General features: G+C 40.9%; 1 protein-coding gene across 2 annotated transcripts in view; it reads right to left on the bottom strand.

Annotated features, from left to right (window-relative positions):
• XDH (xanthine dehydrogenase) overlaps positions 1-13,514 on the bottom strand; it is a 51,776-nt gene extending 38,262 nt beyond the window's left edge. The window contains exons 1-6 of one of the 2 annotated variants that reach the window (XM_075749386.1): positions 13,319-13,514; positions 6,451-6,508; positions 4,688-4,784; positions 3,382-3,490; positions 2,153-2,279; positions 1,254-1,315 (exon numbers count right to left, since the gene is read on the bottom strand). In XM_075749386.1, coding sequence (XP_075605501.1) covers positions 1,254-1,315; positions 2,153-2,279; positions 3,382-3,490; positions 4,688-4,784; positions 6,451-6,508; positions 13,319-13,372 — 507 coding nt within the window. In that variant the 5' untranslated portion in view covers positions 13,373-13,514. The remainder of the gene's footprint in view (positions 1-1,253; positions 1,316-2,152; positions 2,280-3,381; positions 3,491-4,687; positions 4,785-6,450; positions 6,509-13,318) is intronic. The other variant, XM_075749387.1, reaches the window with a different exon arrangement.
• Between the last annotated feature and the right edge of the window lie 305 nt (positions 13,515-13,819).

Raw genomic sequence — 13,819 nt, 5'->3', positions numbered from 1 at the left:
TCTACCACACCTCCAAGATCATCTTCCTGCATGATAACAGGAAGATGATCTTGTGTCTGCTCACAGCCTATCAGTTTATATGTGAGATGAGGACTGCCTTTCACTCTGTAAATTGCTGTGCATTTATTTGGCCTGAATTTTGTACCCATTCTATTCTTCAGTCTCTCAGGTTCACGAAGTCCTTCTGAAATTCCTCAAAATCTGTTCCTGTCTTCACTACCCAGACTAACCTGATATCAGTTAACTTATTTTCTCACATTAGTGCTCGCTTTCTTTTCCATCTCATGTAGGGATATCTTGCTCCCACCACAGCTCCCAGCAGAAGTCCACCAGTGACCTCCCTCCATTGCAAAAATACACCATTTTCTCCTACCTGCTATTTCCTGCCTTTTAAACAATCTTTCATCCATACAGAGATCTTCCCTCTTACCCCATGGCTGTTTATTGTCTTTAAAAGCCTTTGGTGAGACACTGTTGAAAGCCTGTTGGAAATCCAAGTAGACTATATCGACTGGATTTATCAACCACTTGTAATGGATCTCTCTCCTGCTTGTATTCTCTTTTGTTGATCATAATTCTGGATAATAAAATGAAATTAATGGGTAGCATTCTAAATCTTTACTTTTGATATTTAATACCAGTGTAGCCCCATAAGTGGCTAGTAATCACTGAAGTACCTAATGATCTACTTTTCTTCACAGCCTCGAGCAGTCTTTCAGGAACAAAGGGATTAGAGAAAACTTATGGCAAAGCTTCATACCTCACCCAAACCAGCAGATGAGTTCTGGCTCAGAACTATACAGCAGTGACTTCAACTCTTTTCCAGAGCTGTTTCAGCTCTGCAGCTGATCTTTCAAGAAAGCAACTTTCTCATCAGATTCCTCCACAGTATGGCCCTATTTGTGCATCATACCTTTACACTTTTTCCACACCAGGGATCATCTGCAAGCTGTATTACGTAGAGATGCCAAGTTTTTCAGAGGCTTACAGAAAAGAATTACAGAGTCTGATTACCTGTGACCCAAAAAGGGACCATGGGGCAGATCTTAAAGTGCTCCACTTCCAGCAACTGGAGTAAGGAGGTTGGTCTTCTGGCATTATAATGCATGAGGCACATACAAAGGGGTCAAGAGTTGGAGTAGAGTTGTTGTGGAGTGTATATTTCCTTCCTCCCCATTTCAGCTCATGGTATATTTTAGTAACAGAGAGACAGCTAGCCTTCCAGATTTTTTTAAACATCTGAAGCCACTTACTTTAGCAAATGTCCTGTATCCTTCCAGAATGGGTCTGTATCCTGTACACCGACATAAGTTCCCTGCATTGCCAGAGCAAAAGGATAAAGATTTAGTGTCATTTGGCTGAGAACTTCTCTTCTTTTAAAAGATTTTATTGTTTCTCACAAATGTTTGTCAAATCTAGATAAAGCTAATGAAAAAACTGGAAGAAGATTTCATTAGTAATCTTGCAACAATCCTACCATCCCTTTTTGTTGAAATTTTAAATTGAAATTAATTTAGAAAAAAATTCCATCTGCCTTATTCAGTATTCATTTACCTCAATTGGGTGACTCTAATCAGTATACCTACTATTCAGTCTCCTGAATTACAAAGAGGTTGCTTTCTCCTGCATCTGGTTTCCTCTCAGGTCACTGCCAGCAGCACAGTAACAGCTCTAACCTCAGCAATAACAGCAGCCTCTCAGATGATTTACACAATTGGATTCTACCCCACTCCATCACGTATATTGCTGTCTTGGTCCTTTACTTGAGATTGGCTGGCCCAGACGCTCTCAGTCACCTCCGCAGACTCTTGTGACAGCAGTGAATAAACAAGAAGATGTGGACGCTCTTATAAACCCCCCAGGGACAGGCCACATTTTGTTCTGTGTTAAGCTTAGTGGGGTCCCAATCCAAGACTGAGGTCATTTGCCCCTGTTTCAAGACAAACAATGAGCTTCTGTGAGATTTTCCACAGGCCATTTTTGTTCATTTCGTAGCACCTGGCCAGTCTCCTGGTGGAAAAGCTAGTTCCTAACCTTGTAACAATTAGCTATCTCTAACGAAATACAATAAAGTTGCGCCTCCATCCCATTTGGTGAAGCAGATGTAATGAAAGCAGAACAGGTTGCATCTATGCAGGGCTATGAGTATTACCTTGGAAAGCATCTTCTATGTCCTCCATTTTGGGCTCAGGTTTGTTCCGAAGCAATGTATACATGGACATGACAATGCCTGGAGTGCAAAAGCCACATTGGGACCCATGACTTTTTGCTATTCTCTCCTGAGAAAAAGTAACAACAACCATCAGCTCATAATATCAAAGTGAGTTCGTTGTTGTGCTTGTTTCTGTAACATCTCTGTTAAAAACCCCACCATCTCACCAGAGGAGCTAAGACTATCATCAGATGTTCTCTGATGAGATGGTCAATTAATCTGTGAAGTACACTTCAAAGAAAAGAACACTCTGAAAAGTTTGCATGTAGGCTTTGAACTCCCAATGTAACTGAAGGTGACTAGAAGTCTCCAGTGAGATCAGGAGTTCTTCAGATTTACCATGCTAGAAAGGTTGGGGCTACCTTTATAGACCTGAGTTTGAATTTCAAAGCTTAGCTGTTAGAATCTTCAGGGGAGGTAGGGAAAATACAACAAGAAAACAACAGTTAGACTAGCTGCCATCCATTCATGTCCGTCTAACTTATTTTTCACTTTGTTGTTTACTGTCTCAGATAGATATTGACACAAGTCCTACCCACTATACAAACTGAGATGAATCATAGTTTCCCTTAAAAGAGCAGTGTGTCTGACAAAGCTGAGGCAAGTCTGCTTCCATTAAAAGCACATTATAACACCTTGCTGGAAGAGCAAGGCCTCACATTCCTGTCACTCTTCCCCACCAATATTTTGGGACTCCAGAAACATTACTGAACCAAACCTTACTGCACCACTGCAGGAAAGGTTCCTAACTATGCCAGATGAGAAACCAAGGTCTTACATGGAAGGCAATAGGACAGCCAAAACCTAACTCAGATTTCCTGGTTCCAAGTCATTATACAGGCTTTCACCACAACATCAGTCTTCCTAGTTCCTGGCAAATGGTCCAGGATGTGGACCAAATACAGCCACATAGCCCTGGAACAAAAGCATTAGCAATTCAGCCAGGATAGCACCAGTTAACTTGTTAGGGCATAACAGAGCTGCAGCACTGACCCAGGAGTTTGATTCCGTCACTCAGTCATTCCTGCAAGTAAAGACTACTCATGTGGAAAGTCAAAGTCCTGGCTTTAACTTTATGATGGAGGTCCCAACAGCTGGGAACAGGATTAATTAACATAAGAAGAAAACATGGATAGAGGGTTTTAAAGTTACCGGTATTGATAGCTTACCTGGGCTGGGTGCAGCCTGGATTTTGTGTTTCCTATGCCTTCAACAGTAGTTACAGCTACATGATGCAAGGCACAGACAGGGAAGAGGCAAGCATTGGCAGTATGGTGCCTAAAATAATAAATTAAGGTCCTTTCATTTGACAGTGCTGCTCAAAAAGGAAAAAGGGAACAGGAGGACTGAGGAGTACTCAGAAACTGTAGCAGTGGACACCACAGGAGACCTTAAACAGATGTGATAGAGGTATTAGTTACAAGCCAAATCCCACAGCACCTACTCAGCCAAAGTTCTCATCAACTTCAAGTGAAGTTTAAATTAAGTATGCACCATAGGATTTGACCTAGAAATAACAACTTCATGTTGCATGTTAAGCTACAGAACCCATGTAAGTAAACTAAAGGAGCAGGCTACAAATACCAAGTGTTATACTGCTGGCCTGGCCCACTCACAAAGTGACATAAGAGCACAGAGCTCTTGGCCTTTTACCTAGGAAACTGTTTCTAGATGGTACACATGGGGAAAAAGTCTGGGCTGAAGATAAAATAGAATAATGATGCCAAAATTCTTATAGGAACTATCTACTTTATTTCTTTTCTATAGACAGAATAACAACCCTAAAGATAACCTATTCAAGGCCACATTACTAAGCAGAACTACTAAGTTAGACGATCCCAAGTTAAAGTATCTCCAAGCATTATTCCAAATATATCCAAGATTTCAGTGCTTTCCCTTCCCCACAGAAAAAATAAACTGGGGCCTGTCCCTCTGCCTCATCTTCTCTCTCCATTCCCTTTTTGATTCCATTGCTTCACTTTTCAATTAAAGAGAGAACAGGAGGAAAGTTTATGTCTCAAGAAATAAGAGTCATTGTGAAGGTTACAACAGAAGTAGCAAAAAAGTGAATATTTGCTGGCATAGACAAACCAGATTATTGTGGTAATACGATAGCAATAAAAATTTTATCACAGTAATTATCATTTGGGTCATCACAGCAAAAACTTATATTACATTGCAAGACAGGAACATAAAGGCTTTCAGAATTGGGAAAAGACAGATTGTCTATGTGCTAGAGTCAGTGCAGGTATTAAATAGGTCCCCATCAGCACTGTGCAATGCTGTAGGAAAAAATACCTTCTTGTCTCAATCTTCTAAGTTTATGTTCTGAAAGTGAAAAATTATGTTTTGGCAGAAACATACATTATATAACTTTTTTTTTTTTTTTTTTAAATAGTACCACATCTGGAATGTCAAGAACCTGGATCTGTCCCCATTTCATCTCTGTTGAGGAGTTCAGATTGCAAAGGATACAGGATTTTCTTTCGAAAGGGATCATACTTGGAAATCATAACAGTGCAAGCACCACATCCACCTTCTCCACAGCCTAGTTTGGTTCCACATAGGCCCACTGAGAGAACAGGAATCAAGGAAAACACTAAGACTGTTGGCAGAAGCCTGCTTAAACAGTTGTCAATCAAGGCTTAGGAACAAGTTCTTGCTGGAAATCAAGCACTCATTTTTTTTCTGCTTAATAACTTAACATAAGCAAAGTTTCAAATGCTGGCATGTGAGCTTCAAGATCAACACCCAAAGCCTTAACAACGAGCCACTCCGTGTTCCAATAGACTCTTAGAATAAACAAAAAAATCCTGAACTTCAACAGTTCCTGCTTTCCCTTAGATTCAGAAAAGGAAATGTCATAAGGGAGACAAAGCAGTCAGTAATTGCTGAGCAGGAGCTGCGCAGGCATGCAGCCATGTCCCTGAGACGCATGGTGACATCTCCTTCAGCACCTCTCAACAGTGGTGGTTGACTTCTTCCCCACAGGCCTATGATATAGGGAACTCAAATCATCTTTGCCTTCACCACAAAGATTCTGGAACCAACTATTTTCATCCAATCATGTGCCCGCTTCAGCAGAAATATAGCTTTTTTATGCCATCCAATGCTTTTCTTGGCAATAGTGCTAATCTGCCTCAAAAAACTATGCTTCTTGAAGTATTTGTCTGACCCTAGCCAGACATCTACAAAATAAGTTCACCAGAGTGTTCATGCAGAAGATCAGAAGGTTTTGAAGAGCTCAGATTATCTCTTTACAAAGCTATACACATTAACAAGCTTAGACATAAAAGGTCTAGTGGTAAGAAGTGCACACAGGCACAAGAGTCATGCTTCTTTTTTCCCCTCTTGAACTTTATCTGCCCAAGGTACAGTCAGACAAAATAGGGCTGTTGATAATTCTGCTGGAAACCTCAGAGGAGTATGATTTATATCCCCATACTTCTTTCAGATGCCAGACAAATAATCCCAGCATTGTGAAATAAGTATGGATTACTCTTTTTAAGGAATACACCAACATAGATGTGAACAGTTTGGCATATGTATGCACCCAGCTGGTCAGACAAAAACTCAGAAAACAAGGAATGATGCTACCTACTGAACCAGATCTAGTATAGCCAGCCTGGTCATCACAGTAATAGCTACCCAGCACCTGAAGCTAATCTGACTCATGCATTGACCAGTTTCAAACAGGAGTGAAACGTGACTGTTTGCATCCGCTCATGTAAACATGTCCACGGTATGCAGTAGGAACCCCTGCCTCTGAGTCTGCATACCTGGGTCATCTGATAAACAGGCCACAGGATAATCAAGTTAGTGGATATTAACTATCCAATAATATCCAAATTACTGGATGATACAGCAAGCAGCTCAAGTGACTAATGTTTTGACCAGAAAATTCGTTACAATGTGTGGAACAAACCTAAATTTCCTTCAATTTTATTGTCTCAATATTGCTTTCATTCCATCAGAATCTAATTCCTAGCAATTCTGAGAGTTTTCCCTTTAAAGTATTAATAAGTTATGTAAATTTTATTTAAAGTATATTATTTAAAAATTGCTATTGTTTAAGCTGCAATCTTTGCCAGCAAGAAATACCAGACCATGCAGAGCGCTCCTCCTTACACTCTGTGCACAAGCTCTGCTTAACACTCAAGTGACAGGCAGAACAGTAAACAATTATGAAACACTGTAGGCATGTAAAGCCTTCTGCAGTTTCTTCTGACACTGGATACATTTTCTTCGTAGATAGGTTAGCAGAGTTGTTTCCGGGTCCACAACTTTTTCCACCACCTGCAAGAAGGGAAAGGTACTGTTACACACAGAACACTTTACAACACAGATATGTTAGTTGGAAGGGGAAAGTTTGGTCTTTCTGCAACTTCTTTTCCAAAGCAGGGAGCAGGACCACTGATTAACTCCCCTTACTAGGTTCAGCAATGTTGGTCATGTATCCAGACACAATGTTTCATTGAATTTATTGTGAGAGAAAGTACGCGCATTACATACAGAGTTTTTCAGCCATGGCACACAGGCACATCTTTTAAAACCCTTCAACAAAAATGGCAAACAGAATTAGTAGTGAGCAAAGAACTGTGTTTTGTACTCGAGCTTTGAATTCTAAACATATCCCCAAACTGCATCTCATCTTTACTGACCATGCATAACTGACCTCTGTCCCTTCTGCTTACTACTAGAAGAGGCAGAAAAAATGAGCAGATAAACAGAATGACAGAAACAGTATCAGCAATGGACTTTGCAGAGAAAAACAGCAGTGGAAACCCTAACACGACCAATACTGGCTCTTGCTGTCTATCCTGCAATCATCTTGAAGTTTCTTTTTTTCCCTGCTAACATTAAATCAGTGTTACATTAGTAGCCATCCTAAATTGCGAATGTAAAATTCCAACCCAGGAGAAATTTTCTCAGCACATTTTGAGTCAGCTCCATCCTATTAGTGAACAACATTATGAACAGTTATCTATTAGACATAAAATCAGATTTTACTTCAACTTATGCCTGATGGTCAGAAACCAAAGTTCTGCTCTTGCCTCCAAATGGCCACAGAGCTTGTCTTCCCCTTTTTCTGTTATTAATAGAGTGTCGAGAAACTCTTTCAAATTCACTATGTGCCAGAATGTAATCATGTGTTCTTGGCTTTTATATTTCTCAAGACCTAAGTACAATAGTTACAGTTTATTTAAATTAATCACTCCCAGTTTGAAGGGCAAATTGAAACAGAGGTCATTTGTGTAAGCCTTTTTTCTTACTGATAACAAACCTCCACAACGTATGTACTGCTTCAATTTTATGCCTTTGGCACATGACTGTTATTCTAAAGAGACAAGGTTCATACATCCTATTTGAGTCCACGTTTTTAGAACCATCCAATAAAGTTGCTGCTACAACACACAACTAGTTGTTTTTTTGCACATCTCCTTCCTGCATTGGGGATAAACTACAAGGAAACAGAGTTCATTCTTCTAGCTTGGGGATGTCTTACTGTAAATCATGCAGCACTCATAATGCTGCTATTCAGAGCAGAGTGTGCCTGTTCCCTCACCTTCTGGATGCACAGAAACAAGTAAGAGCATACAGTGGCTCCCTCGTGACCAATTGGTTCAGAGTGAGCACATACATCCCTCTGCAGTAGTATGCTAAACGGACAGGAGCAGGTAATTCCAAAATGCGACTCCAAGCGTCCCATGGACAAAAGGCATTTCACAGCCATTTCACAGGCAAAAAGCCTTGCCCAGCAACTCATACCCTCACTGTCAAGCCTGTCTTCCTCAGGGTTGTGCCACTGGCCATTGAAAACCCTTTCAAAGCAGCTTCCAAGATAGCCAGCCACAGAAAGAGCTTCAGAGTGGTTTTCCAGATAGTTGAAGATTGAGATTATTCCATGCTTAGATCAAAGAAAATGTCTCAAGAAGCTTTCTTGAAAGAATCCAAGAAACACCCCATTACACACTCAAACCAAGTAATTAAAAGTCTGGCCCAGTAGCTCCTTTTCAAGACATTAAGAAAAAACCTGTGGCCTAAGCCTTCATTCAGCAAAGCATTTAGCCACTCAGCTCCACGCACTTTTAATGAAGTATTTGAGCATGCGCTAAGTCCCAAAGTCAAACCTTTGCTCAACTTTATCAGAAAATGGTTCCCACTAAGCAGCAGAACATTTCCTGAACAATCCACACTCGTATCCTGTTCAAACCAATAGCCCCAACTCCTACTTCAGTCACTTCAAACTATTCCACTGTAGCTGTGTATCTGCAATGCTGGCAGAGACTTGAGATCAGAGGGAGATAAGGGATAAGAATTTGGAGGACGTTCTGGATTAAACCAAATCTCACCCATCAGAGAGCAAGGAGTCATTTCTTGGCACTCAGACTCCTGGTGGGGCAATGCTTGTTTATGAGTCTCTCTCTTGCTGGTCACAGAGTAAGAACTTTTCACTGTTCCTGCCTTTTGTTCATTGTTATTGATGCTGGTTTTGTCCTCCAACATGTCATTCCTCCAGTGGTTTGTTACACCCACCTGCTGTGATTTGTTCTTAAAATATTTTAAAACCCTGTGGGTGGGGATAACATCTCTTGTCTGATGCCCAGAACAATATGATTCACAGCTCAGTATCTTACCCATCAAAACAATTCTTGCTCACCTCCCCCCAGTGTCCTCGTACAGAAGGAAACTAAATTATATGAATTAGACCTATTGCCTTCAGTGGGAGTAGGATCAACCTACTTAGATACTGCAATTAAAGAAATATTTCCTTTTTGTTGAGTTACTGGTTTTTAGATTTTTGAGGGGTTTTGTTTGTGTAGGTTTTGGGTTTTTAAAACCAAATGTCACATTGCCAAATACATCAGATTAATGGCTATGTTTTGACTGATTCAAAACTGCGGATTTTATTGCATGTGGTAGCTTAAATATTAATCAAATGCAGAAAGAAACTTCGTTGGAAGTGTTAGGATGGCACTGACAGTCAAATGACCCCCAACTAATGTGCTCTGTACTGCTATGTTTGTACTATGTATCTATTTGTCCACTGATTCTAGGAATCTTAAATACTGTGATCACCACAGCCAGGAGCCCAGCCTGGCCCTAGAGTTCCTCAAGCTTTAAGAACTACACAAAACAAGCTCTTAAGCAGTACTCTACACTTTTACAGCCCACAGCCTGGTCCAGAGAGAAGTTGAGCTCACTTCCCCATGATTTCATGTACAAGACTTGGATCTCAATAAATATTTTGCTTGCGGTCTTTACCTGCCTTTCACTAACTCACATAACTTGGCCTTTACAACATAAATCATCATATTTAAATTAGTATTCCCAGAAAGTGAAAGAAAAGATTTTTCAATTCAAAAGAACAGTAGTTGAGCAAGGTAAACAGAGGAACAAAAAGAAAAAGAAAACACACATTCCCAGTTTACCAAACAACATGCTAAGCTTTCCATCAGCTTGGGTCTTTAAATGAGAAACAGAAGCTCTTCTGAACAAGCAGCTCCCATTCAATCACTAGTCCCTAGTCACTCAATCAGTTGCAAGAAGAGAAGGTGAAAGGTTTTAACCAGACTGCCACACAGCAAGTCAGACTAGTCAATGGTAAAGATTCCCTAGGACCTTAAAATCTGTGAATGTGTATGCCTGAAGTCAGTGAGAGATTTCAAATTCATTTACTAAGGAAAAGGATTGGAACACAGATGAACAAACCGAATATAACCACACAATGTAAATCTGCTACTGGTCATGAGAACATTTTGTTCTGCTTTAAACCAGCACACTGAAAACTTGTACTTCACTGTTTATGTAGGACCCAGAGGGTCCCAAAGCTCAAAAAAATCCTGGCTGGTCCCATCTGCAATCAAACATACACAGGATTTGGAAGAGGTCTAATCTGGCTTCCAGCACATACCGCCTCTTAACAGTCAGGACAGAAACAGAAATATTGACTCCACGTGTTTGAACTAAAATTGCATGTTACATATGCATGAGACAGACTTGTCGGCTGAGGAAAATAAGATTGCCACTATTAGCTTTAAATTGCATGTGTTGCTTTCCATTCTAGTCTAGGCAGACTATCAAGATAACTTTGTGTTAGTTGTGTGCCAAGCTTTATGCCCAGTGAAGTAAACAGGTGCTTAAAATAAACAATCCTGAATGTGAAGTATGCTCAGCTGTTCTGAGGAGACTTTTTCTTGACAACGTTGCAGACTGGGCTAATGCAACAGAGAAGGATTTTCTGCCATGGAAGTCCCTATCTTCTCAACCACCTCTTAGCACAAACTATGTGATATGACAGAGTTTCAGCAGCCCATTAGCAATGTCAAGCTGCCACAAATTCACACAGCAGTAACCTTTCCCACTGGCCATGCTATCACATTCTTTGCAGGGAATTGACTGGAATTTTTAGTCAGGACTCCAGATGGATGGAGCTGTATCCAAACTTGCTATCTGCTGTTTCAGCTGCTTTGCCCAGGCACTTCCCATCACCCCATCACACAACCTCTCATGGGCAGAAATGTCCCAACGAACTCCACATTTGTTGCCAGAGATTGGATTGCCCCATGAGTCCACTTCTCACTCCTAAACCTGCATTTGGTGGGGCTGTAACTCAAGCCACTTTGGCAGCACGCTCAAAAAGAGAATAGAAAAAAAAACATCACTGGAGGCTCTAGGTAGAGTACAACCTAGGAAGCCCTCTCCTCTCTGATCAGGTAGAACCTGCACCTTTGCTAGCACTACCGGTTCCATGAGGCAGCAGGAAAGGATGCTGAGACAGCCTTGACACGTGGAATGAGTCAGTACCGTTGGTAATATAACCGTTTCCTGATATTTGGTTTTGGTTTTGTTTTTTTTTAACCAACAACTGCCAAGATCACACTGTGATAAATCTCTTTACACATGAACAAGGTTAGCTCCAAGACAGGGCTTTTGTAAACAGGACCTGCCGTTCCATAAAATTTGCTGAAATGCACCAAGGGCAATGCCATTCACAGCATGTTTATTAGCTACAAGACACAGCAAGAACAGACAGCAGATACAAAAGGAACTGGTGGTCTTCTGCTGCTAGCCTTCAAGGTCCAGGCTGTTCCTTTTCCCCTTCTCTGCCTCACTCCACATGCACAACAGACTCCCACAGAACCAGTACTGTGCAGCTCAGTCTCTTCTCTTGTGCTTTGACTAATACACATGTTCATACATTCGCCAAGACTCTCCTCCAGGAAGAAAAGCTTTTCTACCGATTTACACAGAGCAATGCTCCTGTAATACCTGAGCACCAACCAATGCTGAAGCACCAGCTGCAAGTGTATATAGGAATCTTTTTATAGACTCTTCATACCTACTATGAGTGGCACGTTGGTTTTGAGCCTTAGCTGGTCTGGCACCAGAACTACAATTCTCTTCTGTAAGAGCATACCAGAAAAAGAAAACAAGATAGTACACTTGGCCTGTATCAGGGCCTGGATTGCCCAACATGTTTGTGGCAACCTCTTACCGCAAGACTCAAAAAGCTCCCAGTTCACCCTCTGAAAACTGGGGTTCACAGGGAGGGGTCTGAAGTCACTAATATCTTCACAGAACGAGCAAGACAATTTAATGGTATACCACCTGTGCCCATCATAGCAGAAAATTCATCAGATAAAATTCACACATCATCCTGTGCCACTGTTTCTTAATCTCAATTACCAGACTCAATTAGCTAGTCATGATTAACTTGCAGCTTCAAGTTTTCACCTCCATCTAGAAACAATGAACAGCTTATATGTCAATCAACGTTGACATATGAACCATTACAGATCTGTGCGAGCAACGCTTCAGTTGTCATCCTTCTTTATAAAACCTCAGAACCAGGGCTGGGTTCCACATCACTATTACACTCAAGAGCTCTTTGACTAACTCACAATCCATACTAGATAAACTTCATTCTTCACCTAAATATTGATACTTAGATAAAACAAAGCTTCGACATCAAATGTCCTAGTACCTTGGAAAGTTCAAATTCCAATCCAATTTGGGACTCAAATTCATAACTAAAACACCCTACTTGTAGCAACAATCTTATCCACATTTACACTTGATTAAATTAGCATGAAAGATCAACAAAAGCAAAATTGATAGTAATCCTGTGCTAGCCTGCAGGGCAAACCACCGAGCTTTTTAACCAAATAAAAACATTGTGCAATCTGTCAAGGGAATAAAAAAGTTAATTCTCTAGCCCAAACTTAGTGCTGCCTGTGATTTACGCCTAAGCAGTGCACAGGAAAGGACCACAAACTCTTGGCTCCACAGTACACAGTGGATATGCAACCCTCTCCTTTCCCCAAGTTTCCCAGTGGGAAGCTGCTTTGGCACAAGTTTCCCTGCCCAAGCATCTAAGCAAGAGGAAGAAGGCAGAGTAAGATTAGCATTGAGCTGAGCTCAGAAACAGAACTTGGTACAAGCTTTTGAAGAGTCAAGGCTGTCAACACTAGCCAGGAGAAGTCCAAGCTGAGGAAGGGGGCTCTGGGACAAACTCTTCAAAGGTGGCCAGCATGTGCAAGGACCACCCTACCCTCCTGTGAGAGACAGTCACTTCGTTGGTAATTGTCAGCAGTTGATCTAGGAAACAGTATCAGTTAACAGGCTTTGATTTTAAAGTGTTTTCTAGCTTCTTAAATAGAAATGGAATGGACATTTAAATCCCTTTAAAACATCAAATATCAGAATATACTTACTGAATACATGGATTATATATGGATGCTTACATTTGAGCTACATTTTTCAGATCTGTTGTAATTACTGAAATTATTTCTAGTAGAAATGCCTGTATTAAGTCAGTGCACCTTTATTTAAAAGTAGTTGCAGCTCAGAATTGCAGTAAATTATTCCCAACAAATCTAAAATGTAAAAGGCACACTCTATAGCTGTGTTATTCTTTGAATAATTCACAAGGTAAAGTCAAAGAAGAGAAAAAGCCACTTAGCAAAGCAATAAATAGTCTTCACAATTTCATATTTAGAAGTTGTGCTGGTATTAGAAAACTTCTGAGGAGGAAAAAGATGACTAGAAAAACAAGTAATCAAGTGACAATCCAGAAGCAAGCCAGACAGAAATCTTCCTTACCTTTTTACCATTCACAAAGAAAACAAGTTCATCCCCTGTCTCGTTTGGAGCCATCCTGCACACTTTCCAAAATTCACTCAAATAGGGCCACAGATCACCCTTCAGAGAGCAGCCCTACACCCCGCAAAGTGAACACCAGCGATACGACAAGTAGTATGAGTCTGCCTCAAGAATTGTTTGACTTTATTTCTACATCGGTGCCTGTGAAACCTCGTATTATATAAGAGCCAACGAAGAGGCGTGCCAGCAGCGTTTGGTTGGTTCTTCTGCAGCAGTAATGACAGAAAAGGAGCTGGAACGAGCAGAGTGACCCGCCCCCTTTTATATAGCAATAGATCACAATTCAGCTGCGTTCCCTTTAGATTACACTGCCAGGCTTTGGACACTCCGAGTGTGCCACTGCAACGGCTGCCAGGAATTCACTGCATTTTGCAATACAATGCAAAATTCAGGGGAGGGGGTTCTCCCAACTACCCTGCAACAAATACTGACAAGAAAAAG

Source organism: Balearica regulorum, chromosome 3 (assembly GCF_011004875.1).
Source record: "Balearica regulorum gibbericeps isolate bBalReg1 chromosome 3, bBalReg1.pri, whole genome shotgun sequence".
NCBI classification, from domain to species: domain Eukaryota; kingdom Metazoa; phylum Chordata; class Aves; order Gruiformes; family Gruidae; genus Balearica; species Balearica regulorum.
The sequence above is the reverse complement of the archived record's forward strand: the minus strand, read 5'-3'. Positions and strand labels throughout refer to the sequence as shown.